Here is a 26,802-nt window from a genome sequence, read left to right on the forward strand (position 1 = left end):
CAGGAGCAACACTCCCTGCCCTCACCATCGCTCTCAGCCCGGAAGGCGAAGGTCCTGTGGTTGGTGATCACCTCGAATTTCTGGTCCCCAATGCTGGCCACGCGGGAGATTGAGGACACAGGAATGAAGCGCTTGGAGTAAGTGTCCTGCAGCAGAGAGGGACACAGGTCACACCCCCACACCCAGAGGGGAACCGACCCCATGGAAAAACCCATGCACCCTAGCCCTCACGGTCATGACATGTCAACCACCAGCCCCATACCACAGAGGGGCTGCTGCATTCTGTTCACCACAGTCCCTCTGGCAATTTCTGCTGGACAGCGTCTCCTCACCCACGTCCCAGCGTGCTGTTAAACTGTTATTGCCTCCACCCCAGAGGTGGCTGCATTTCACATCAACTTTGATGGTATTTGGAACCTTCAATGAGTGTAGGCCAATGAGAAGGCCTTGACTGTGCCAATCCTGGACTGACTAGGAGACAAGTACACCACTGATGGAGGTGCACATCACCCTGGTTCTGAAGGGGTCTCCCTTCCACATACCAGCCAGGCTGAAGCCTGCTTAGCTTCTGAGACCTCACACATGGCCCAGCATGGAGTGCAAGTTATTATGACTCTGGACTCCTTGCAGAGGGGGACTTGAACCAGAAGAAAAGGTCCCCATCCCTCAGACACTGGGGGCAGGTCCAACCCAAACATCGCACCTCCGCCCCAGCCGGGGTGGCAGATACCAAAGCCAAACTATCTAGATTAGGGATCTCCACAGCCCTGCAACTGCAGTATCCAAGCACCACACAACCTGTCAAGCATTTCTCCTTCACTCAGCAGGGCGGGGCTGGTATTCCCATTGGACAGATGGTGAAACTGAGGCCCAGAGAGGCTAAGTGACTGGCCCGAGGTCACACAGAAAGTCTGCAGCGAAACAGGGCACTGACCCTCCCCCCAGGTCTCTCAAGAGTCAGGCTAACGCCCAACCCACCGGCCTAGCTTTTCCCTTCCCCACTCACCTTTTCACTGTCAAAGTATCGGAGGTAGTCGGCGTCAAGCTTCACCCAGCGCTTCTGGTAGATGTAGGAACTGTAACGGGATGGGAAAGGCTGGTTAGCCGTGGCGAGCTAGCAGTGCCAGAGGGGAATGCAGAGGCTCCTGCTGCTCCCTTAGCCGGCCAAGCCCAAAGAGGTAAGAGAACAGACGCTTTATAAACAGGCCCTGGGGTGGTTTTTCTTATGAGCTCATCTGCTCCAAAGCACTTAGAGCGTAACCCGAGGGCTAGACCAGAGATGGACAAAAGGGCCTCCAATTAGGGCCTGGGGGCGGGGGAGCGTGCAAAACTTCCTCCCGCCCTGTGAAGCGCCAGGTACTGCTCGCAGGGCGGGAGGAGATGTCACACGCTCCCCCGCCCCCAAGCCCTGATTGGCCTGGGAGTGGGAGGCGCGTGTGAAGTTTCCATCGACCTCCCCCCGGTCCTGCAAGGAGCGCACGGTACTTCAAAGTGCCAATCAGGGGGCTGGGGGGCGGGGCAGTGTGTGAAGCCTCTTCCCGCCCTGCCAGGGGCATGGGTGCCTAGTGTGAAGGGGGGACTATAAGGGGGGGGAGGCAAAGAACCACTGTCTTATACAGTTATGGTCTAGGGGTGGAGAAGCGCAGAAGCATTCTGGCCACGCCCCTTCCAGATTAGGCACCGCCCCTTCCGGCCCTGCCCAGGAGCCGGCCAAAAATTATTGCCCACCCCTGGGCTAGACGGATACGGTCCCATGGATACACATTTTACAGACACGCAGACATCGGCTTTTGCTGCTTTATATTATATAGCCCAGCTCCAGGGACATGCTCCATGAGATTCAGGGCCAACTTTCCCTGTGGACACTGTATGCGGTGGGCTTTCTTGCACCTTCCTCTTGGCACCCTCTGAAACAGGAGGCTGCCTAGACAGGCCAGCCTCTATCAACACAGCAGCTGCTGGGATCCCACCAGCAGTAAAATATTTACCTCACTGGGTCTGATCTCATGATAATTATGGAAATAAGTAACTCCCAGTGCCTCTGCATTGGCCACATTAATCATTAATATGGGAACTCACAGACACACACGTACACACCACACACTTCCTCCTCTGCAGGAAAAATCCAGTCTCAAAACACACACACCCCAGGCTAGTTACTAGGGCCTGGTCTACACTAAACCAATTGTATCAGCTTAACTGTGCTGCTCAGAGCTGTGAAAAATCCACACCCATGAGTTCAGCTGCCCTCAGTCCCTATGTTGACAGCCTTGGGTGGATGGAAAAATTCTTCTGTCACCTAGCTACTGCCTTCGGGGAGGTGGATTAACTGTGCCGAGGGGAGAACCCTTCCCGACTGTGGCTCGGCAGCTGCAGCATTTCAAGCACAGAGAAGCCCTCAGCGAAGCAAAGACAACAGAAAGCCTGCCATTGTCCGGTGCCTGCAGTCCTAGGTCAGCAAGGCACTTCATCCTGTATGGTCCCTTAGAACAGCGGCGCTCAGCCTTCCTGGACTCCTGTGCCCCTTCCAGGAGTCTGATTTGCCTTGTGCACCCCAAGTGTCTCCGCGCTTTAAAACTACTTGTTTACCACATCAGACATCAAAACACAAGTGTCAGAGCATCCTGTAACTGAGCAATTGCTGACTCTCATTTTTGCCATATACATGAAATAAATCAAGGGGAATACAAATATTGTTCTTACATTTCAGTGTATAGCCTATGACAGGCATATAAACAAGTCAATGTATGAAAGTTTAGCTGGTACTAGTGACATCACTAGTGCTTTTGATATAGCCTATTGTAGCACGAAGCAAATCACTGGATGAGTCGGTGTGTCCCCTTGGAAGACCTCTGAGCAGCCCCAGGTAGAGCATATTCCTGGTTGAGAACCACTGCCTTACAGTGCATGTTAACGCCTTACTTCCCCCCAACTTGATTCACCTCATACACAAAGGCTATGTCTACACTACGTGCTGCTTGCGCAAGAAGCCTTTTGTGCAAGAGTTTTTGCGCAAAAACGTCTTGCGCAAGAGCACGTCCACACCTCAAAGCACATGGCAAAAGCCATGGGCTTTTGTTCAAGAGAGCATCCACACTGCATGGACACTCTGGCCATCAGCGCTTTCTTGCGCAATTCACAGAATGGCCATCAGAGCACCTGTGCTTTTCCCCATAGAGGTTTCTTGTGCAAGAAACTCCTCTGAAGCATCCACACTTGCCTTTTTGCACAAGAACTCTTGTGCAAAAGGGAGTTATGCCTCGTAAAAGGAGGTTTACCTACGGTGGAGAAAGCCCTCTGTTCTGCCATTTTACTCTTGATTTCCTTGCGCAAAAGCACATTTGAGGTGTGGTCGCTCCACAGGTTTTTGCACAAAAAACTTGCAGTGTAGACGTAGCCAAACAGCTTCTTTCTTATATACACCTCTCCGTCTGTAACTTCCACTCCAATTCATCTGATGAAGTGGGTTTTACCCAGGGAAGCTTATGCCCTAATAAATCTGTTAGTCTCTAAGGCAACGTCTACACTACCAGATTATTTCAAAATAATCGCTCCCGAAATAGCTATTTCAAAATAAGCTTATTCCTCTTCACAAGCAGGAGTTGTTATTTCGAAGTGACAGGCTTGGTCGTGTGGACGCTCGCCTTGTTATTTCAAAATAACTCCCCAGCACAGAGATGCCCTCTGGTGCCACAGGACTCCTCGTTTTTCCGTATGCTCAGCCACCTATCCCAGCTTGATTCTTGCTGTGACACCCCCGTTCCCCTCCCACACCTGAAGAGCTCTGTATGGCTCAAAAGCTTGTCCATCGCACCGAGAAGCTGCTCCAATAAGAGATATTACCTCACCCTCCTAGTCTTGCTAATATCCTGGGACCAACACAGCTACAATCACCCTCCCTCTCCGCTGCTGAATCCTCCAAGGCCATGAATACGCTGCCACTTATATCGGCCAAACTAACGTCGCTCATCCCACACTCCAGAGCGGTGCCTGTGGCCGTCGGAGTTCTGTGACATTTTGTTTACCGTTGTCCACATGCAGGGTGGCCAGATGCTGCTGGTTTCCCTCAGTGTCGTTTTTTCCCTACCAGGATTACTAAAGTGACACACACGTAAAGCGAGGGGGGTGTTGATCGCACACAACATGGTGGGAGACATGTGCTCCCTCTGCAGCCAATCACAGCGCTGCTACAGTTCAATCAGCACCCCGCAAATTCCAATACGCAAGCGCAGTCAGCAAAACTCCTCCATCCCAGAAGACTCTCTTGGTTAGGACAATCTTGCAGCCACTGGGCCACTCACGCGGCCCACTCACTAGCCCAGGTTGCCCCTCACGGCTCCAGAGCCACATAAGCTTTGCCAGCATAAGCCCCCGTGTGCACAGCCCTATGTCGAAGCGACCACCGATCACTGCACTGCTTTTATGATGTTGACAGGGCAGCTCTCTCCCGGCGGCATGAGCAATCTCACTGCTGTGAGCCCGCTAGTGTAGCCATGGCCTAATTCAGGCGCATGGGCCTTTAAGAGCAGTGCAGTGACCAGCTGATAGAAGCAGCGTGATTTCCCGGCTTCCCATTAACATGCAAAGCAGCCCAGGAGGGCTGCTGGGGAACCAGGAGGAAGTGCAACCCGCCAGCCCTTTGCGAAAGCTCAGCAGAGTTCACTGGTGGTTTGAACAGCAGGAATGAAACCAAAGCCCTCAACGGCGTGAGGAAGACACGGAATCACTGCAGCCCGAGGCATCGGCTCTGCCCAAACTTGTCAGGAGTCTCAGGGCTGCAGCTAGTTTGTCTCTGGGCACAGGCTGCAGCCGCGCTCCGCATGAACGCTGCACGGTAGCAGGCACACACAGCAAACTGCACACCCTGCACCTTGAGGACGGGCCTCACACCTCAAGATAGAGCATGGCATGGTGGGACCAGCGTTCCCTGGAAGCTGGGTGCTTGGACGGTCCACTTGAAGAGATTCAAATGCCACCCCGCTGATTAGCCGAGTGCCCACAGCTGGTAGCATGCGGTTCTATTCGGTGGTGCACATCCGCACATGCTTTGGTGCACAGAACAACAATTATTCCACACCTGGATGGGAAATGTTAGCGGGAACATTGGCTGGGACCCATAGTGCCCGTGTACTACTGCCCCTTGGTGAGCCAGACAAGGGCAGCCGGGTGTTGTAACACTCCAGGCTGCTTTGGGCTGATAGCAGCCATGCCTGACATGATCAATAGGGCTAGCGGGAGGTCATGAGGTGACTGCGGGAGTGCAGGGATGAACGGATGCTGGACATCAATAGCTAAATAGGAAGATTTCTCCCCATCAGCCCATGTCGGTGATGGACACTGGAAATGAGGGGTGACTGCAGGCTGGGAGGGGGGCACTTTCCTCTCTAGGCATGGAGGGGCCCAGGTGGGGGGACCCAGCTCACACCAACATCGCCGATCCCCGAGTCAGTCTGCCAGGGGGCAAGTGCTACTCACCCTTGGGGAGGGTTCTTGTCCAGCCACCCGGCTTTGATGATGGGGGAGAGCTGGGCGGGGGCATCCAACCCCTCCCTGCTGCCGCTGTGCATGCTGAAGCTGCCGAGGGACGCCATGTGGCTGGACTGCAAGGTGCTTAAGCCATAGTCGTTCCAGCTGCTGCTGTCGCTGAGGCCAGGGCAAAGAGGGACAAGTGGTTAGGAAAGGCTCCTGATCAGAAGGGCTGGATCCTACTGCTCAAAGGGCTTCCCAGCTTTGACTTGCCCCCCACCCTCCGCTCTCTGGATTCGCCTTCTCTCTGCACCAGGATCAGCCAGAGGAGAAACCTCCTTGCTCCCAGCGGGCAGGGCTGGCTACAGAGGAGCGCTCCGCTCCCTCCCGCCTCATCTGCAATGCAAAAAAGCCTGTTCGTCAGGCACAGACTTTGCCCGCATTCCTTGTCTTTGGGATAATGTGTGACCTGGAGCCAAGGGCCTGCTTGAAAGCAGCAGTGCTAGCTGGGGGCAGGGAGAGGACTTTGTGTGCCCTTGGGGGAGCGGGCACAGGGCTTGTGCCCTGCCCAGCACCGCAGGGAGCCCGATCCCAACAGGGGCCTTTGTAGGCCCCCAGGGCCAGGCCTGGGAGGCGAGGCAGGACAAGAGAACATCACGCCACAGGGAGCACCCGATCCTGCTCGCCAAGTTCCCAGAGCCACTCCGCTCCTCTCAGGGGGGTGGCTCCGGATTTACACTGGCATCACCAACCAAGGCTCTGCCGGCCGACGCTAGATCTCCTGGGGCCAGCATGTGTAGCGCTCGGCACCGCCTCGCTTCCGAGGTTGCCAGAAGCCACCTGGCGGGTCCCCTCGCTGGCTCCGTGATTCACCATAGCAGGGGCCGCAGAGGAAGGAGAACGCCCCCGTGCTCGGGGAGGAGAAGGGGAGGGGAGGAGAGACGGTCCCTACTTGGCCGAGGGCTGGTCGTAATAGTCTTCAATCAGCTCGTCCTCGCTGAACAGGCTGTTGACTCGCTCGGAGCGCGAGCGCCCCCTCCGGCTCCCGGCATTGTCCTGCGGAGACAGAGACAGGGCGGGTCTCGCAGGAGCAGCCTTTCGGTTCCTAGTTCCCCGCTGGCAGCAGGGCAGGCTGGCATGGCCGGGATGGAGCAGTTCCGCACTCCTGCACGCTCTGCCCATGTCGCAGCTCGTGCAGAAGGAGGGGAGCTCACGTTTGCACCTCGCCCGCTCGGGTACCCACAGCAGCAATGCTCCTGCAGCACTGGCGAGGGATGTCATTGTGTAGATGACGACATGATTAACGGAGAAGCCTGGGCTTGTCGGTTAATCCTGTCGATTACACACATTCCTCCCCCCCCCTTGCTGCCTCTGCACAAGAGGCAGCAAAGAGGAGGGGAGCAGGAGCCAGTGCCTGTGAGGGGCTAGATTAAAAGCCAGCTCCAAACAAGCACCAGATCTGCCTGCCCCTCCACCCCAGTGCTGCTGCCTCGGACAGAACGAGCAACGCAGGGCTGGGGGCTCACAAGCTGCCGGCCCCGCCCCCGGGGACTATCGAATAGTCGTGTAACCACATGAAATATTTGCTTCCACAACTGCTCAATTACACGACATCTAACATCTCTAGCCCTGGCTGGCCTGCGTAACTACGCCGGGTTTCCCCAGACAGGCTCATACTCCCACACCAAACCCTGTGCTACCACTGCATCGCTGCCATGGGTGTTCGGTCTGACTAGAGCAGGGTTTCCCAACCTATGGGTCGCCATGACATTTCAAAAGGGTCACCAGGTGTCTCTGCCCTGCCTCCTCCCCCTGTTTTTGAATTGCCTTGGGTCACCAAGTCTTCCTGAATGGTCAAAATGGATCCCCACCTGGAAAAGGTTGGGAACCGCTGGGCTAGAGTAACGCGAGCACAACACGTCCATACACCATGTGTCAGCAAAGAGAAACTAACCCGCTCTGGGAAACGGCCTGAGGTCTGTGATGGGCAAGGTTGAGTTTTCGGGGGGGGGGGGACGACTAGCCAGCCCAAAGGGGGGGCAGGGAGGAGAAAGGGCCATTGTGAGCACTGGCTTCACCCCACCACAGTGCGCCCACATGCACGCACCCCTCCCAGCCAGCTCCTCAGAACGTGACGTGGAGAATGTCTGAGGCACGGCGAGGTCCACGCAGGGAGAGAGGGCACAGGCCACGAGTCACCTCCAGGAGTACTTGGGTTTGCTTCCTTCATGGGCATGAATTTGGTGCTAAAGAAAAGCCAGGCCGGGTGGAGGCAGAGGATATACAAGCTTTTCCCACCAGCTCTGCTGACCTGCAGCCCCTTTCCTATGCGGCTCCTGGGTCCTCACCCAGCTCTGCCAATACTCACCCATCCCGCCTTGCAGCACCCCCTGCTATTCCGACGCTGGGCCGCTGTCTGACAGGGAAGGACTGCTGTGCTAGACTGTGATTACAGGCAGTGACAGGTCTAGCTAGAGACCAAGCTCATGGCACATGTTTCCTGAATCCAAACCCCCAGAGAGGACTGTCCTTGAGGGCCCTGTGCCAACCTCCTAGCTCTCTTCTGCCCCTCCCCATGCCTCTCAGCATGCACGGCCCTCACAGGATAAGGAAGTGCAGCCAGATGCAATCAAATTGCTAAATAGGCTTTTGGTGAGAAGTTCTGCATTTTCCTGCTGGCACAGGAAAGGAGGAGTGTGTGCACACACACATAGACAAGCTATGCACAAATGCCCACGACTTACACCCCACACCACAAACTCACACTCACTATGCCTGAGGTGGTGAATCGGGGATACATTTATCCAGCAGGCACCAAGGTGTTGATCCACAGAGGTATTTAGACTCCTCCTCCTGTCAAGGGTTCTGGGAGCCTGGCACCACTGTTCCCTGTCAGCTGTGCGGTTGTGCAGCCGCACCAGAGGGATTCAAATGCCGCCCCACTGACTGGCAGAGCGCCCAGCTAGGTTTTTTGTTTCTACTGGTGATGTACATTTGCACATGCCTTGGTGCATATCAAATTTTATTCTGCACATAGAAGGAAAAGATTAGAGGGAACATCGCCTGACACCCCTTAGTGCTGCTTCTGATTTGCAGCTCAAGAGCACAGGGGGCTGGCATTAGAACAGACAGCATTAGAGCAGACAGCACTGTATCAAATGGAGCCACGGCCTCATGCTCTCCAGGGTCGCCCCCGAGCGCAGCATTTCTGTTCTCATGTCCCAGCAGCACCCCAAAGTGCTGCAAGTCCTAACTCACCCGGTGGAGGAAGCCTTCACGGCCCTGTGTTGACAGAAGTGCAGTCGTGTGATCAGGCAAGCTTAGGCCTGGATAAAGTCTGGTGCCATGTGTGCATGCAGGCAAGGCCTGGAGCAAGCGGGTGAAAACATGATGCCCTGTGCTTAAGGGAGCTGGGCAGAGCGTGACCGCAATGAACTAGATGAGAACATTCTGAAAGATAAGCAGAAGCACAAGGCGCAACCTGGCAGTCCTAAAACCGTTAGCCACAAAGAGGTCCACAATTTACAGCAGCCGCGCATCGTAAGAAGAAATAGTGATGGGTAAGCTGATCAGTAGTGTAGTTTAAAGAATAAAAACATAACCTAGTTCTAAACAGTGAATGGTGAATCATAGTCATGGGCGACCAAGTCAAGCCTAGGATAAATATAGGTGTAGAAAAGATAATCAATGGGTTGACCAACAGTCCTGCTCGTTGTAACTAGAAGTCAAAGACCCTGCACACTGGTCACAGCCGTGCACGGCGTCCCAAAGCGTAGGAGTCAAAGGGACCACGAATCTCCTGCCTTGTACTGTAAGGTGGCATGCAGATGAAGTGAAAGGGAACGAGGCTTAAATACTGTATTATAATAAATCTTGTATCCATTGCTTTTGCATTGTTTTGTATTGCACTAGTTGCTTTCAAAAGTTATGGTATTGAAGGCTTAAACTGAGTAGTAATTGTTGTCAAGGCTTATAAAACTTAAAGGACTATATTAACTGTTTCAAGGCTTGCAATAAATAAGGAAGTGTTTAAGACTCTCTGGAGTGTCTAAGACTCTCTGGAGTGTGCTGGTTTCCCTCAGATCCAAAATAAATTGAACCACACGACATCTAGTTACTGGCATTTGTGCCATAGGCAAAATTGGGGTTACAAAGTTCTGCCTTCCTCATATCCCCCTATAATTTCAATTAGCTGTCGCATTCTTCTTCGCTTCCTGCCCTACAGCGTTCTGCAGTGTAGCTATATGCTGTTAACAGCTGCTGTGTTCCACACCAGAGCTGACTGCATTTCAGTGGTGTGACCGAATCCTAGACTCTGTCCCTTTGGAATGAGCTTGTGCAAAGATAACGAGACCCTCTGATGGTTCCACCCCACCCCTGCTTTCCATACAATGTTGGGGCTACTTTCTTTCATTTTGTGTTTTAAAACTGAAGGCAACACAGACACACAGACAGACAGACAGACCCACTGAGAAAACCACATCATGAACCAACCTTATCATTCATTTCTCCTACTGGAGCTTCCAGTTCTTCCTCCCACAGGGGTTCCTCATAGTCAGAATTGTCTGTGAAGAGATACAAAGAGAGGCTGAGACACATTCATTCAAAGGGGGTTCAGGGAGCAGGCACCCCGAGATCACTGTTTTCCCCCCATGCTTCACGATACCTGCTCCCGCACCCTACCAGCCAGCACCACTGCTCTAGCAAGAGGCAACATTATCCAGAGTCGGACACTGGAACAGGATTCAGGTGGTTTGGGCTCCGCTGCTTTCTCTGCTACCGACGCTCTGTGTGACCCTGCCCATGACACTTCCCCTCTCCATACCTCAATTTCCCCATCTGAAAAATGAGGCTAATTTTATCCAGCACACCAAAACCCTGCCATGAATGACACTAGAGCTGGGAAAAGGCTTTCCGTGAGCAGTTCACACTACGCAACAGCTGTCAGCCAGCACTCTGTGCTTCCCTGTCCGGCTGTGTCTTGCGCGCATCCCCTTACAATTCCCAGAGTGCACAGGGGCTTTACACATCACAGGATTGCAGAAATGTTGGGCAGGATGGGACCTTGAGAGGTTATTTCCAGCCCCCTGCTAGACCAGCCCTGAGAGGGGTGTATCCAGCCTGGTCTGAAAGCCCCCAATGATTAGGATTCCACAGCCTCCCAACTGCACAGCTTCCTTGCAGAGTTAGAAAGTTTTTCCTGATATCTGACCTAAATCTCCCTGGCTACAAATTACACCCATTACTTCTTGTCCTACCGTCAGTGGACACAGAGAACACCTGACGACTGTTCTCGGGTGGTGTCTCCATTTTCTTTTCTCCAGACTAAACATGCCTGGTTTTTTAAAGCTTTCCTCACTGGTCAGGTGTTCTAAAGCTTTGCTCATTTTTGTTGCTCTCCTTTGGACTCTATCCAATTTCCCCATCTGTTGGGGTATGTAAAAATTAATAGGGGCCCGGGATAGCTATACACTGGTGGCTAAGGAGTTCAGTCACAGTAGGCATTACTCTTGAACATGTTTTTTCTCTTTGTTTCTACAGTCTGGAAGACAGATAAAGTGTCTGGCCAAAACAGGTATTATCCTTCCTGCTGTATAAACATTCTCTTTCTCTTCGTTTCTGTAGCCTAGAAAAATAGATAAGTATGCAATTGCTCTTCTTCATTGTATCTTTTACTTACCTTCAGTGGTGTTGTATAAGATTTTTTTTTCAGGATTACATCTCTTGTAATCTGTCACCTATTGATTTGGAAAGTTTGTGGTGTAGAAAAGTGTTGATTTAATTAGAAATTCTGAAAATAGTAATTAGGGGCGGGTATAATTGTATTCATTATCTGCTTATTAATATCCATTTCATGGAAGTAAACCAGGCATGTCCAAAGTCCGGCCCGCGGGCCAATTGCAGCCCGTGTTCCGGTTTAATACGGCCCCTCAGGTAATTTGGCAATATCTATCTTTTAAGGCCCCCAACGAATCCATATGTATTGAGATGAATACATTGTAAAATCTCAGTTAATGTCAGTTGGTCTAAATCAGTTATAAATATATTTGGACACAACATGTATACTTGGTGTTATGTTCCTGTTCATATTTTTTGAACTTAAAAGTTGACAGACAACCTTTATTACCAATAATATGTAATGTACTTTACAATGTTCCTGACATAGATTTCAGCTTCCTGGATTTTTTTTTCATCTGGCCTTCAGATATGAAAGGCAGAGTGATTTAACACCTGTTTAGATTTGTCATCCATGTGACGAAATGAAAAGTATGCCGTTTGCAATAAACTTTGCATAAAATAGTTAATTTGCATTTAATTTTAATGGTTCAAAGAATGTCAGGCAAAATGGTCGGCCCTCACGCATGTTCACTTCATCAAATCTGGCCCTCTTTGAAAAAAGTTTGGACTCCCCTGAAGTAAACGTTACTAAATAAAGTTTTAGGAAAAGTAGTGATAGACGTGTGAATTAAAAGACGAAAACAGATAAAAGGGTGTAATGGGTGCCAAACCGTTGCCACTCAGACATAGTGTTGAATGTCCGAGGTAAACATGCGTGGGCAATAAAGCAGTTCCGTTTACCCTATCCGCTCCTGGGACACCTGTTTCTTCCGTAACACCATCCTTCCTAAAAGTGTAACATCCAGAACTGGACTCTGTTTCTCCAGCTGGGGCCTGATCATGCTGAGGGGAGCCGGACCACGACTCCCTGTGTCTTATGTACAACAGTGCAGTTAATACACCATTTAAATCCCTCTCCTAAGAACCTGAAATCAGTGGGTGTTTTGTCCGAGGACTGTAGGTCTGGAGCCTAAATGAGACAGAGCACCGTTCAGGAGTGACAGCCAGCTGTGAGGGAAGCAAAGTTATGGAAGGATGAGCCCATGCGAAAGGGTAGTGGTACAAGCTGCTGGCTCCTTTTTCTCTCCAAACACGTTAAGTGTTTGAGTGATTTTGAAGGGAGTTTTTTCTTTGGCAACATGCTGAGGTACTGTTTGACGGAGGGCCAAAGATAGGGTTGGCGCGGCTGGGAAAAAAAATCACAAGTGACTATTGCTCTTGTGTGCTAGTATTAGTTGTCCAGTGCAATGAATTAAAGGCTCTGCTCAGAAACAGGAGGGAGGTAAGAGCCAGGGGACAAAAACAAAATGAGCTGTTTATTTCACCTTCAGAAAGAACAAGATCTGATGGGGAAATGTGTCTAGGGTGGAAACTAGAGGCATGCAGGTAAGTGTAACAGTCGGTAGGTTTCCAGTATAAGGTGGTAGAAATGTGTCCATCGTGTAACTGTACTGTAGTGTCAAGGAAGTGGATCTCTTGTGTGGCCTGGTCCAGGCTAAGGGTGATGGTGGGGTGGAAGTTGTTGAAATCCCTGTGGAATTCTTCAAGGTTCTCCTTCCCATGGGTCCATGAGATGAAAATGTCATCAATGTAGCATAAGCAAAGGAAAGGTGCTAGCAGGTGAGAGCTGAGGAAACGTTGTTCAAGGTCAGCCATAAAGCTGCTGGCAGATTGTGGGGCCATGTAGGTACCCATGGCTGTACCACTGACTTGAAGGTATAAATTGTATCCAGATCGGAAGTAGTTGTGGGTAAGGACAGTCACAGAGCTCTGTAACCAGGTGTGCAGTGTTGGTGTAAAGAGCTACATCCATGGTGGCCAGGATGGTGTTTTCAAGAAGATGACTGATGCTCAGTAGTTTCATCAGGAAGTTGGTGATGTCTCAAAGGCAGCTAGGAGTGCTGGTAGCATAGGGTCTGAGGAGAGGGTCAATATAACCAGATAATCCTGCGGTGAGTGTGCCAATGCTTGAGATGATGGATCGTCCAGGATTTCCAGGTTTGTGGATCTTGGGTAACAGATAGAAAACTCCTAGTCGGGGATTGGGGCGTGTTTGTGTAGATTTGGTCCTGAGTTGTAGCAGGAAGTTTCATAAGCAGATGGTTTCGATTTTTTTTTTAAATAAGATTTTTTAGTGGGATAAGAGGAGAGAAGCCTGTAGAATTTGGTGTTGGCGAGTTGTCTGGCAGCCTCCTGTTCATAATCTGTCCTGTTCATGATGACTACAGTGCCAGGATCTATATAGACCAGGGGTGGCCAACTAGTTAGAGACTAAGAGCCAAAATAGCTGTGGATAGAGTGCAAAGAGCCACATAATATATATTTATTTCTATATATCTATGTATCTATATATAGATATATAATGAACAAAATATAGTGATAAAAATAACAACATTACAGGACATTTCAGACAAGAGCCTTTCCTCAGCTGTGTTAAGTGCTGGGTTGACAAAAGTTATTTCAAATTTTTGTTCCAGAAGATGCTTAAAATATAACATTCATTCCAAAGGGTTCCAAAGTTCCACGGCTGGGTGGAATTGAGAGAATGACAAAATACATTTGTTGAGATCTTCGTGAGAGCAAGTTGCAACTCCAAAAATGTCCTCAACATACCTCAGGAAGAGACTGGGTTTGTCGCCAGAAAACTGTTGAAAAGACCTCTTCTCTATAAATCCCACAGATAGACAGGCATAAGAAGGTCCCATTTTAGTGCCCATACTAACACCTCTTACTTGAGAGTAGAAATTTGAATTAAAAGGAAAGCAATTTAATGCAAGCACAAGCGCAGCCAGTCTTAAAATAATGTCAGTAGATGGGTTCTTAGATCAGTGAGGAAAGACAAACCACAATGTTATTTCTTAGCTTGCATGTTACAGTTTTTGACTCAGCAGGACTTTTGGCAATCCTTGTTTTCAACAATCCTCTTCAAAATCGGGCTTGGATTCGGCTGAGGCCACTCGAAGTAATTCCCTCACGGGAGTGTCAGTTATAATAGATCAATGCTTCGATTTCACTTGCTACAATGTAGAAAAAACTGACTCACAAAGGTACATTGATCCAAACATTGACAGTAGTCTGAGTGCAGTCCGTTTACTATAGGGGTATTTTTCCACCAGTACAGTTTTCCAGAACTCAAGTGTGCTTTCCTTTAGAAAAGACTTCAATCTATCATCCTCGGACAATTCAATTATCTCAATCTGTGAAGTTGCTTCATCTGTGACTAATGGGGCTTTCCAACGATCAGCCTCTGCAGTGAAAGGGTCGACCAGAAATGTAATCTGTGGCCTTTTCAATTGTAGATTATAGAATCTTTCCATGAAACTATCATGAAGTTTTTCGGCCAAGGTTGCATACTGTGCTGTGCTTTTTTCCAAGGCTTCCGCTGCTTGTTGACCCGCATTTCACAACAAAGGAAAATGTGTTAATTCCCGCCTTTGAAGTTGTGCTTTGAACAGCCTGAGGTTGTTGACAAATGCAAATACACTTAGCACCAGGTTGGGCAGCACCTTTAATTTCCCTTGTAGGTCCAGATTGAGTCTGTCCAGATGATGCAGCGTGTCCATCAGAAATGCCAAATCTAAAACTCCAACAAGGGTCTGACAGCTCAGGATATTCCTTATGTCTCTTCCATGAACAGTTTCACAGTGTCTTAAAGTTCAAAAAAATGAAACAGCACTTTGCCTTTCAAAAGCCACCTTACAGTACAGTGCAGGGGCAGGTCTTCTGGAAGACCTTGGTTGAGCTCAGCAATAAGATTCTTGAATTGTCTGTGGTTAAGAGTATGTATGCGAATAGAATTGACAATTTCATTATGTAGTCTAAATTCAGACACCAGTTGCTCCTCATGGATGATGCAGTGAAATGTTCAGAACTCAGGGAACCTGTTGTCAGCTCTACATAGCCCCACAAATCCATTCACAGAGCCAATTATAGACGGTGCCCCATCCGTTGCTATTGCTGCAAGTTTCAGTAAAGTCAGATTTGTTTTTGCAAACACTTCCATCAGTGCTTTCACATCAATGCCACGGGTTCTGTCTTTTAATGGTATGATATCCATGAGTTCTTCATTGATTACACAATCTTCTGACGCAGTTTGTACAAATATTGCCAATTGAGATTTGTCCTGTACATCACAAGACTCATCCAGTGCAATACTGAGGTACTCACATTTCTGAAGATCTGAATATAAATGGGATTCAAATGCTTCATTTATGTCAAATATTCTGTGTTCAATTGTGTGGTGTAAAAGGTGAAGGTCTATAACCATTCTTTTCAGATTGTCATTTCTGGAGAGAAGATGGACACAACATTTACGAGGCATTTAACAACAAACTCGCCTTTGCTGACAGGTTTTTTAGTGCACAAGATCTTTTTTAGTGCATCCATAGAACTTCAGAGAACTTCACAAGGAACAAACATCAAATTAAAAAAAAAACACCTTTGAAAATACAGTAGATTTCTCACACTAAAAATAAGCATTCCCACCATGTATTTTAAATGTAACACTACTGCCCTAATTTTAATTTTTAAAATTAAACTTAACTGAGAAGTAAATTAGCACAATCTGAAGTGCCTGTTTCACTCCAACTTGTTAATCTCTGGTATGGTTTCCTTGGTTTTTTTAACTTATGAAGATTGTGGCTTTTTTATAGTTCTAAAAATTCAGGTCTCTCCCAGACTGCAAATATGACAAGTTCAAAAACAATGAGGGAGAGACTCATATCTCAGAATAATTGCTTCAGCCTGGCAAGCAATAGCCTTTGAATTTTCTTTAAAGAAATACAGTGTAAACATGCTGATTCTTTTTTTGCCCTGGAATTTAAATTCGGTGTTGGCTGCCTTATTCTGTATTCATGAAGACGTTGGCTACGTCTAGACTACATGCCTCTGTCACCAGAGGCATGTAGATGAGGCTACCAGCCATAGGAAAATGAAGCGGCGATTTAAATAATCGCCACTTCATTTAAATTTACATGGCTGCCGCGCTGAGCCGATCAGCTGTTTGTCGGCTCAACGCAGTAGTCTGGACGCGCGGGTGTCGACATCAAAGGCATTTGTCGACCACCCAGGTAAATCTCATTCCAGGAGGCATACCTGGATGGTCAACAAATGCCTTTGATGTCGACACCCGCGCGTCCAGACTACCGCGCTGAGCCGACAAACAGCTGATCGGCTCAGCGTGGCAGCCATGTAAATTTAAATGAAGCGGCGATTATTTAAATCGACGCTTCATTTTCCTATGCCTGGTAGCCTCATCTACATGCCTCTGGCGACAGAGGCATGTAGTCTAGACGTAGCCATTGAGTTTAAGGAGCTGCAGCCCTCCTCTCTAACCCAATCCACCTCCCCTCTCCCAGAGCCAGGCACCCCCCCCCCCACCACTCTAACCCAATGTCCTCCTCCTCCCCCAGAGCCAAGTACCCCCTCACTCTGACCCAATGCCTGGGTCTCCCTGGAGCCACTACCGTTGCCGCAGCCATGAGCTTCTCCCTCCAGGTGCTGAGGAACGTGCGCAGAGCAGCTGTGAGCAGTCCAGGTGTGCAGCTCTGAACTGGCAAGAGCCTCATTTCTTTGAGCAAAGAACCACATGTGGCTCAAGAGCCATGGGTTGCCCACACCAATATAGAACATTCTCAAAACTAAAATACCTACCTGGAGAAGTACAACACAGACTGACAGAGCCAGACAAATACCCAGACATCAGCTACTTCAAGAGAGGCCCAACAAAGAAAACAACTGGGCACCACTTGTATTAATTACGGATGTTACATGGCAGTTAACTGACTAGTCGAGTAGTCAACGGAATTTCCATTGACTACTCGACTAGTCGATAAGCATTTCCACATTCCTCCTTTGAAATGTACAAGAGCCACTGCTGGGGCTCTTGTACATTTCAAAGGAGGAATGCGGAACTCCGTGAGCAGCCGGGGGCCAGCAGGAAGTCCCACTGACTCTGGGCTGCACGCAGGAATGCCTGCTTTGAAATGTACAAGAGTTCCCAGCAGGGGATCTTGTGCATTTCAAAGCCATGGAGCCCGGGGACTCTCAGTCCCCCACTGACCCAGGCTCCATGCTATGCTGCATGCTGATAGAGGCAGCAAGGGGGGGGAAATCAACTAGTTGACTGACTATCCGATAAGCCAGTCTTTCCCAATTTTATTTGGCCACGGAACCCCTAGAGTTGCCTTAAAAAAAAAAGGCCCCTGCAGCGTTTCGTTAAGCAAAACAAAACAAAAAAAAAGAAGCTCTCGCCATGGCTCTGTCTCTTTAACAGGGGGCGGGGGAATGCAGGCTCTTCGAGGAACCCTTGCTTTCGCTTTGCGGATCTGCAGGGTTCCCCAGAGCACCAATTGGGAAACACTGCGATAAGAATTTGCTTATCGGATAGTTGACTCGACATCCTCCAACATAAAACCCTCCAAAGCATTCTCAACAATCTACAACCTATCCTGGAAAATGACCCCTCACTCTGACAGGCCTTGAGGGTCAGGACAATCCTCACCAACAGACAGCCCCCGACACTCAAAGAAATTATTTCCGGTAACCGCGCAGCACACCTCCATCATACTCACCCAGGAACCCACCACTGCAATCAACCCCGATGCCAACTCTGTCTACACATCTACACAAGCGACATCATCATGGGACCTAACCACATAAACCACCACATCAGAGGCTCATACAACTGCACATCCTCTAACATGATCTATGCCATCAAGTGCCAGCAATGCCCCTCTGCCATGGATATTGGCCAAACCGGACAGTCTCTACGAGAAAGGGTTAATGGACACAAATCAAATCCTGGAAAAGGCAACACACAGAAACCTGTAGGGGAAGATTTTAACTTGCCTGGGCACTCACTAATGGATCTCAAAGTTTTGATATTATTTCAAGCCAATTTCAAAAACCAGCTTGAAAGGGAAGCTGTGGAGCTTTATTTCATTTACAAGTTTGATGCCTGCAGCAGAGGTTTAAACAAAGACCTTAACTGGATTACCTGCTCCATTCCACATCCTAATGACATAAAAAAAACAAACAAACACCAGGTACTTAAGAGCACTTAGTAACCATGCTATCGGCTTCATTTAGCATGGACATGCTAATCAACAATATTCCCCCCCCCCCCATTTTTTTCCTTCTTTTTCCTTCTACCTACCCCCTTGTCTGCTATTTATTTGGAAACTAGACCCCTTAACTCCATGCATCTGAAGAAGTGGGCTGTGCCCATGAAAGCTCATGATCCCATCTACATGTTTAGTTAGTCTTTAAAGTGCTACCAGACTATTTGTTGTTTTTTTAAGTTTTTCCTTTACAGACTAACTTGGCTCCCCTTCTGAAGCTTTTGAGCCTACATTTTTGTTAATCTCTAAGGTGCTGCAAGACTTTGTTATTTTTCAAGTTTTTTCAGGAACCGGGGCATTAATCACCAGTGTTAAACTCTGCTATGTGGCCATAAGGATTCCACAGGCAGGCGTGGCTGCTTTCTGGCAAAGCTAACTACACAGGAGGTTCTTAATAAATCTGTCCCTTGGTAAGACAGCCTGGCCTTGTGTCTGCTGGTACCCCAGCCACTGATGGATGAGACTTTCTCCTGGGACCATGGGATAATAGAGGCTGGAAGACAGACCCCTGGTTTATTTTTTGAACATTCAAAGCAGGAGAAACACTATTTAGACTTGAGCATTCAAACAAATGAGCTGTAAAGTCAAGGCCCGGACTGCCTGTGGCCCTGAAAGATCCCAGGGCTACTTTCGCACAAGCAGATGCACAGGTGCTAAATTCCAGTGTGCAACTGGTTTCAAACTACCACCACCCCTGCTTTGTGGTTCCATAGGAGGAACCCGCTCTTTATTACCCCCCTCAAGGTTGGATTGCTGCACAAGTCTGCCGACCTGAGCTAGCTCTGACAGGGTAGCTGCTGCGGCACGGCCGATGGCACAGGGTAGTCGCTCGGGTAAAACCCTGCTCAGAACCTTAGGTACATAGTCATGTCACTAGCCTATGCTGAGAGGCTGATGCGTCCCACCTCAGAGGTGGCTGCATTCCAAGGCTTGGAGAATGATTCCGATAGAGGCAGACTGGAAAGCACTATGAGGTGAACGCTGATATGGAAATGGAACATTTCTGTTATTTTTATATGCACACAGAGAAATGGCCACCACTTCTTATGAGACAGGAGCTTGTTTGGATACCCAGTTACAGCTGCTGCCATCTCCCCATTCCTCAGCAACATGCACCATGCTGAGCCGCTGCTTCTACAGCTGCTAACTCCAGGTCAGGGCGCCTCCACACCAGGCAGCGTAGCCTCAGTCTGTCGGTCTGGGGCCAAAGGGAGCCATAGGCCCCGGGTGTGTCCAGAAGCCTCAATAACGAAGCCCCTTTGTATTCCCCACAGCTGAACCTGTCTCCGCTCTAGCGCCAGGGCCTTTCCAAAGCAGTCAGGACTACACTGGCTCTCGAGCAGCCGTGCGATGCAGGCCTGTGAGCGTGAGGACACTGTGCACGTCTATGGAGCTTAACTCATTCGCAGCGCGTTTAACTAATTAGACCTCATCCAGCTTAATGACCGAAGGCCTGACGTGGCAGTGAAGAGGAAGTTAAGTATCATGACCCCCTCCCCACCCCCCATTTCACACAGGAGAAAACCAAGGCCCAGAGAAGTCAAGAGAGTTGCCCCAGGTCATACAGCAACTCAGTGGCATGGCTGGAAATAGGCCCCAGGAGTCTAGTCCCATGCTCCAGTCACGAGCTGCGGTGTAGTGGGGATGCTATCTGTTCTGTGACCCGGGGTCCCCTGTGCTGTGATGGGAGATTCTCACTGACTCTCCCAAATGCGTATTATCCCAGACACCCAGGCTTAGCCTCCCAGGGAGAGACAAAGGGAGCAGGGCGGAGACCAGCACCTGGCTGGGGGGCAGGGCTGGAAAAGAGTGGGAGTTTCTGTCTGGTATCATGGAGGAAGCAGCCTAGGCAACGGGCTGGGATTTAGGGGCCCAGGCTCCCCCATCTCAAGGGGGGCTGAGGCATCCTAGGCCTGCCCTGTGACCAGATTACATCTGTGCTGTGCTGTATCCTGGAGAAGCAATAAACTCCCTCTATTCTACTGGCTGGTAGATTCTGTCTGTGCCACTACAGGGGTGCAGGAGGCAGGGAACCCCGATGCGCCTCCACACCAGCATTGTTGCCTCCTCTTGTCTTTGAGATTTAACCCTTTTGCTGCTGGTTCCCACACCAGCTTCCCCTCTCCTCAGGTTACCTGCAGGCCTGGCCCTAGTCAATACCTGCCTGGCAGGCATGCAAGGCAGCAGCAAAGCTGTCAATGACTCCTGCTGATTGGCCCCCAGGCCTGTCTCTCTCATCCAGCTTTGCTCAGGGTTGAAGATGAAAATTGCTTTGTTCAACCAGTCTACGGTGGCTGTGACGCTTTCCAGGGGTGGTCGTGATGCTCTTAGCACGATGCTCCTTGAAACTACCAGCTTCTGGCAGCCCAAGCCCTGCCTGCCCCTGCAGACTGTACCAGGCAGTGAACGGCTCACACCAACACCTGTGGCCTTGGGTCTTTCCCCCGAGGGCTTAGCCCCTTCTTGCACACTTGCAGAACCCCCAGGCCAGCTGTTTCCCAAAATAGCACAAGCCAGCTTGTAAGCGTCAACCCGGGACCTGCACGTTGCTCCAAACCGCAGCCCTGAGCTAGATGCGTAGTGAAAACAAGAACACACAGAGACGCACGAACACACAGAGATGCAAGGGATGGGGAGTACGGACAACAGAAACAAATGGCTTCCTGTCAAGCAAAATTGTAACTAACTTACTAGAGACTGAACTTAACTAGCAGGTCACCCTCCTGCCTAAAGAAGCTTCTCTCACCCTGAGTTTTCTCCAGCATTTTCAGTCACGCTTGGCTGAGACCCTTTCATGCAGCAAACTCGCTGGCGGTTTAAGGATGAAAGGGTGTCTTCCTTGTCCCCCAAATATACCACAGCAAATGTCAGATACACACTTCAAAATAGAGTTCACTCCCCATTTACTTTTTTTCTGTTATTTGCCCCTCTCTGACCCGTTGTGATCTACACAATATTTCATTTACACATAATCAGCCAGATAAAGACTTTTCTTCCTTGACAGAAAACCTGGTTTTTTACCTTTGCTGGTGACCTGTGCCCAAACACAGACCTTAAGAACATAATGTTCAGTGTAGACACCTAACTCATGGTGCTTCTCTGTGATACTGGTGACCAGGGTGACACCAGTTTTTATCTAAGGCCAAGTCTATACTAGACCTGGAGGGTTGGGTTAAGTTACACGACTCCAGCTATGCAAATTACATAATACGTTAGGCCAAGCTTGGCACCAACTTCACATAGGGAAGTTGATGGGAGCAAATATTTCTGTCGGTTTCCCTTACTCCTCGCAACTGCGATGAGTACCAGCGACAACTGGGGGTGCCCTCAGTATTCAATTTAGCGGGTCTTTAACAGACCCGCTAAATCGAAGGCCAGAAGATCAATCTCAGGCACAGCAAGTGGAGACGTGGTATGAGCCATCACAGCATTCACGGGTGAACTAGAATGTATACGCCAGGCCCAGGAAATTCCTGTTAACACTCAATGGCCACCCTGTGCCCTACCCCAGGATCTTGGGACACAGTCCCTGAAGGGAGCTGTGGGGAGAAATGCTTATGCCTCAACCAGACATCAAAGTTGAATTCAATCACTGGACACTCTGGGATAATTTAGCATTCGCTCCTCAATAACAAGGACTTCCTTTCTTCTCATCCGCTCTCTTTTAAACCTATCCACTGAGATAAAATCCTCCATGTGGTTTTAGGCCGATTAAACCTTGGTGCTGTGCCAACAGATGTTAGGAGAGAATCGCCACACGGTGACTGAACAGGCCTGCTTCCGAACCATCACCAAGCTGCGTAAGAGCCAATGTCGAGTCCCAGGATTCCTGGCACCCAAAACCTGCTCTTGCAACCCATGAAAAATCCCCAAGTCGTTTCAGGAAAAACTGCTGCTGCAGTGAGCAGGATGGACAGATGGACAGACACTACGCCGCGCCCAAAGGCTGTCTAGGGAAGCCCAGGTCAGTGCACTAAGGCAAAGCTTGAGAAGTGGCGGGTTAAGCCTGACACACACTCACCAAACTCCGGCTGGAACAGATCGACGGGTCTGAAAGGCAGTTCAGGGGGGCTCTGCTGTGGCTCTGGGTTCACATGGGGGAGGACAGCAGGTGGAGGGAGTGGGACGATAGACACGGGCTCAGGAGATCGGGATTCTTCCCTAGTAGGAAAGCTGCAGAGAAAAAGAAAGACCCCATGTTAATGCAGTCACAGTCCTATCCCAAACCCTGCTCCTTGCCTTCCCCTCATGGCTGCCTTTAAAACACAGGGCCAGACCCCCATCTCAGCAGACACTCGGCCTCACTCTGCTGCAGGGGAAGGAGCGACAGCGGATTTGCAGCGAGTTAATGGAGGTAAGAATCGGGGCCTTTGCACAGTGCAAGAGCCCAGTGATCAGGTGAGTGCACCAGACCGTATGACGGTGGCAGCACCATGAGGTCCTAGCACAGATTTCCAACGTGCCGCAAGGAAACAGGATATTTAACAGCCGAACAGCAAACAGCTGCGATTGTCCCTGTCCCCACCACTAACCACCATCAAAAACCACCAGGGTCTCTAAACCTGGGACATGTTTGCTGCTCTCCTCTGGACTCTCTAACTTGTCCACATCTTTCCCAACCTAAGACGTATGAGGCTGTTACTTCCCATGTCCTTACCTACACCACGGATGTGGCTGGACCAGAAAGCCCTAGGAGCCCAGCAGCCAGAGCAGAGCCAGGACTCCAGCAGCCTGGGCTGGCCCTGGGTCATTAGAGTCCTAGCTGGCCCAGGGCAGCAGCCCCGGAGCAGCGGCAGCCCTACCAGCCCAGTGGCAGTGGCAGCATCACCAGCTCCAGCAGTTTCAGGGTGGCGGGAGCTGCAGTGGCCCTGGCAGCCACAGAGCTCTGGGGCAGGGGAGTCCCAGCAGCCACGGAGCCAGGAGCCTTGCATTGAGCTGCAGGCCAGGGGAGCCCTGCTGCAGGCAGAGGAGCCAAGTCGATCAACAGAGGGGCGGAATTGGCCTCCCCTGGTCTGGCAAACTCCCTCATTTGGGACCAGTCAGGTCCCGAGGGTGCCGGACCTGGGAGGTCCAACCAGTTCATCACATTGTTTGACTTACAGCACCTCTAAAAACAGGCCAGTTTTATTTAAGTGCCCACATATGGATTCAGGTGGCCGGTAGTAGGCCTGATTCTCCCCATGACTCAGTGTCCACATAAGAATATAGAAACAGCAAGTCTGGGTCAGAGCCATGTTCCATTCAGCCCAGTGTCCTGTCCTTTGACTGGCCAATGACAGGTGCTTCAAAGGGAATGCACAGAACAGGGCAACTTCAAGTGAACCGTGCTCTGTCATCCAGTTCCCGTTTCTGGCACTCAGAGACTTGGGAATACCCACACCACGAGGTTTTCATTCAGGACCATCTTAGCCAATAGCTATTGATGGACCTGTCCTCCATTAACTTACTTAGTTCTTTTCTGAACCCAGTTATACTTTTAGCCTTCATAACATCCCCTGGCGAGGAGTTCCACAGGTTGGCTATGAGCTGTGTCAAGATATATTACCTTATGTTTGTTTTAAACCTGCTGCCACCTATTCATATCACCAGAGTTCTTGTGTTATTGCAAGAGGTACTTCCTTCTCCATCATCTGCAAAATCTGGGTAATGCCTTTTATCCACCCCCTGTCAGGAGCATTAATTGACAAATCTTTGGAGATTCTCAGCTGCAAGCAACTACACGAGGGCATTGATTTATGACTAGCAGTGAGAAATTTGGGTTCTGCAGGGTTAATGAAAAATAATTAAGTGCAAAGACAGAGCCACCCATGGCCCGAACTGCAGAGGTGCTGAGCAAAGCTGGTGACATTAAGAACATAAGAATGGCCATACTGGGTCAGACCAATGGTCCATCTAACCCAGTATCCTGTCTGCCAACAGTGGCCAATACCAGATGCCCCAGAGGGAGGGAATACAACAGGTAATCATCACATGATCCCTCTCCTGTCACCCACTTCCAGACAAACAGAGGCTACGGACACCATTTCTACCTATCCTTGCTAATAGCCATTGATAGACCTAACCTCCATGAATCTATCTAGCTCTTTTTAAAACCCTGTTAAAGTCCTAGTCTTTACCACATCCTCTGGCAAGGAGTTCCACAGGTTGACTGTGCTCTGCGTGAAGAAAAATGTCCTTTTGTTTGTTTTAAACCTGCTGCCTATTAATTTCATTTGGTGACCCCTGGTTCTTACATTGTGGGAATAAGTAAATAACTTTTCCTTATTCACTTTCCCCACACTAGTCATGATTTTATAGACCTCTATCATATCCCCTCTTAGTCTCCTCTTTTCTAAGCTGAAAAGTCCCAGTCTTTTTAAGCTCTCTTCATATAGGACCAGTCCCAATCATTTTTGTTGCCCTTTTCTGAACCTTTTCCTAAGCCAATATATCTTTTTTGAGATGAGGTGACCACATCTGTCTGCAGTATTCGAGATGTTGGCGTACCATGGCTGTATACAGAGGCAATAAAATATTCTTTGTCTTATTCTCTATCCGTTTTTTAAATGATTCCTAACATTCTGTTTGCTTTTTTGCCTGCACACTGAGTGGATGTTTCCAGAGAACTATCCACAATGACTCCAAAATCTCTTTCTTGAGTAGATATTTGGGATGACAGCTGCTCAGCACCTCTGAAAAGCTGGCCAAGCACTCAGAAGAAGCCCCAGACAGATTCCTCCCAGCAACTTTCTCTTCTGCTACTCTGAAACTCTTGGGCACAAGAACTCAGCCACAGCTGTCTTCCCATTGCTACTTCTCAGTCATTTCCTGTCTTCCCCATCAGCACCACCAGACGGGCAACACAGAGGCTTTTTACAGTAAAGCTTTATTAAGGACAAAAAGAGGGAAGTTTCCTTTGGCACACAAAAGAGATAGAGAGAGATCTGCATTTGTTTCCCTCTGTTTTTTATGGAAAGCTTCCCAATCCAGAGAATGAGGGGGCTACGGGATATCTCCCAGGAGAAGCTCAAGTGCTTATAAACTCCTTTTCTGAATGTCTGGAAAGTGTCTAGCACCCCAGCACCGTGAGAACACACCGATAATGGGTTGCTTAAGGCGCTGGCTTGGGACTTAGAACATCCAGGTGCAGACCTCCCAGGACTGACACAGGTGTGCTGGATAACCTTGGCCAAGCAAGTTAGCCTGTGTGGCTCTCAGTGCCCCATTAGTCGTGTGGCGCTAATGACAGAGCAGCCCAATGGTATCTCTAAGTGCTACTCTAATATAAATATTAATTACCTCCCAACCTGTTGTTAGAATGTTCAGGTCTCAAAGTCAAGCACTTGGAAGTAATGAAACCCCAGCATTAAAGCTGTCGGTGCAACTTTATTTCAGCCCCCTCCTGCATTACGAGGTGGTCTTTATTTACATCATCACACGTTATTTTTTTCCACAGGATCGTCACCTCCTTCAGTGAATAAGCAGTTATTCAGCATTTCTTTTTATCCTTCTCATTTAATACACGGCCCAGGCTTCAGGCCAGGTCTACATTACGGGAGAAAGTTGACCTAAGATACACAACTCCAGCTACGAGTACCTTAGGTTGAATTTCCGTGGTATCCTCGCTGTGGGAAGTTGACAGGAGAAACTCTCCCACCAATTTTCCTTATTCCTCACAAGCTGGTGGCATACCCAAGTGGAAGGGGTGCCATCAGCAGTTGATTTAGCGAGTCCTTACTAGACCTGCTAAATCAAACCCTAGGAGATCAATCCCCTCAACGCCAATCTCCCGGTAAGTGGAGACAAACCCTCATTTACCACCCACCACCCAAACCCAGCATGGCCTTCAGAATTATTAATTTCCTGCTGGGAGTTTCTATGGTGCTCTCCTCCTAGTACATTCATGTATTCATCTTAATGCATGTGATATTGTTATATGTATTTTATAGATCAGGAGCTGCAGCACAGAAAGATTAAGGCTACAATTATCAACAGCGGCGACTCATTTGAGACATGTAGGCCCTGACTATTCAGACCACTCCTCAACAGAAACTGGTCCAATAAAAGATATTCTTTCACACACCTTAGCTCTCTTAGCATTTTTATGGCCCATTATATGCCCAGAGCACAGCTGCAGACGTCCTGCGTCACAGCTGTGAGTGCTCAGTACTTCTGCAAATCTGTTCCCAAGTGTTTTATGTTGGGTTGCCAGACAATGAGGAACACATAATTTGAGGCCAACTGTGAGCTCTGATGTTTATGTGATTTACCTCTGATGTTTATGTGATTTACCTAACATCAGGCATGAGCTCTGACAGAGGCGGGAAGAAAATCCAGTTCTCCGGGCAGCATTCGATTGCTTGACCACAAGTCTACCCATGCTCTTTCTGCAGCCCCT

The 26,802-nt window shown here is 49.3% G+C and overlaps 1 protein-coding gene across 10 annotated transcripts in view; it reads right to left on the minus strand.

Annotated features, from left to right (window-relative positions):
• ARAP1 (ArfGAP with RhoGAP domain, ankyrin repeat and PH domain 1) overlaps positions 1-26,802 on the minus strand; it is a 218,000-nt gene that overhangs the window by 55,806 nt on the left and 135,392 nt on the right. For all 10 annotated transcript variants that reach the window (XR_012900822.1, XR_012900821.1, XR_012900823.1 and 7 more), the window contains 6 exons: positions 22,447-22,598; positions 9,961-10,031; positions 6,419-6,522; positions 5,476-5,643; positions 1,007-1,076; positions 26-146 (listed from right to left, as the gene is read on the minus strand). Coding sequence is in view for 2 of the 10 variants with exons in the window: in XM_075919630.1 (XP_075775745.1) it covers positions 26-146; positions 1,007-1,076; positions 5,476-5,643; positions 6,419-6,522; positions 9,961-10,031; positions 22,447-22,598 (686 nt within the window). In the remaining 8 variants the exon portion in view is untranslated. The remainder of the gene's footprint in view (positions 1-25; positions 147-1,006; positions 1,077-5,475; positions 5,644-6,418; positions 6,523-9,960; positions 10,032-22,446; positions 22,599-26,802) is intronic.

Source organism: Pelodiscus sinensis, chromosome 1, assembly GCF_049634645.1.
Source record: "Pelodiscus sinensis isolate JC-2024 chromosome 1, ASM4963464v1, whole genome shotgun sequence".
Taxonomy (NCBI): domain Eukaryota; kingdom Metazoa; phylum Chordata; order Testudines; family Trionychidae; genus Pelodiscus; species Pelodiscus sinensis.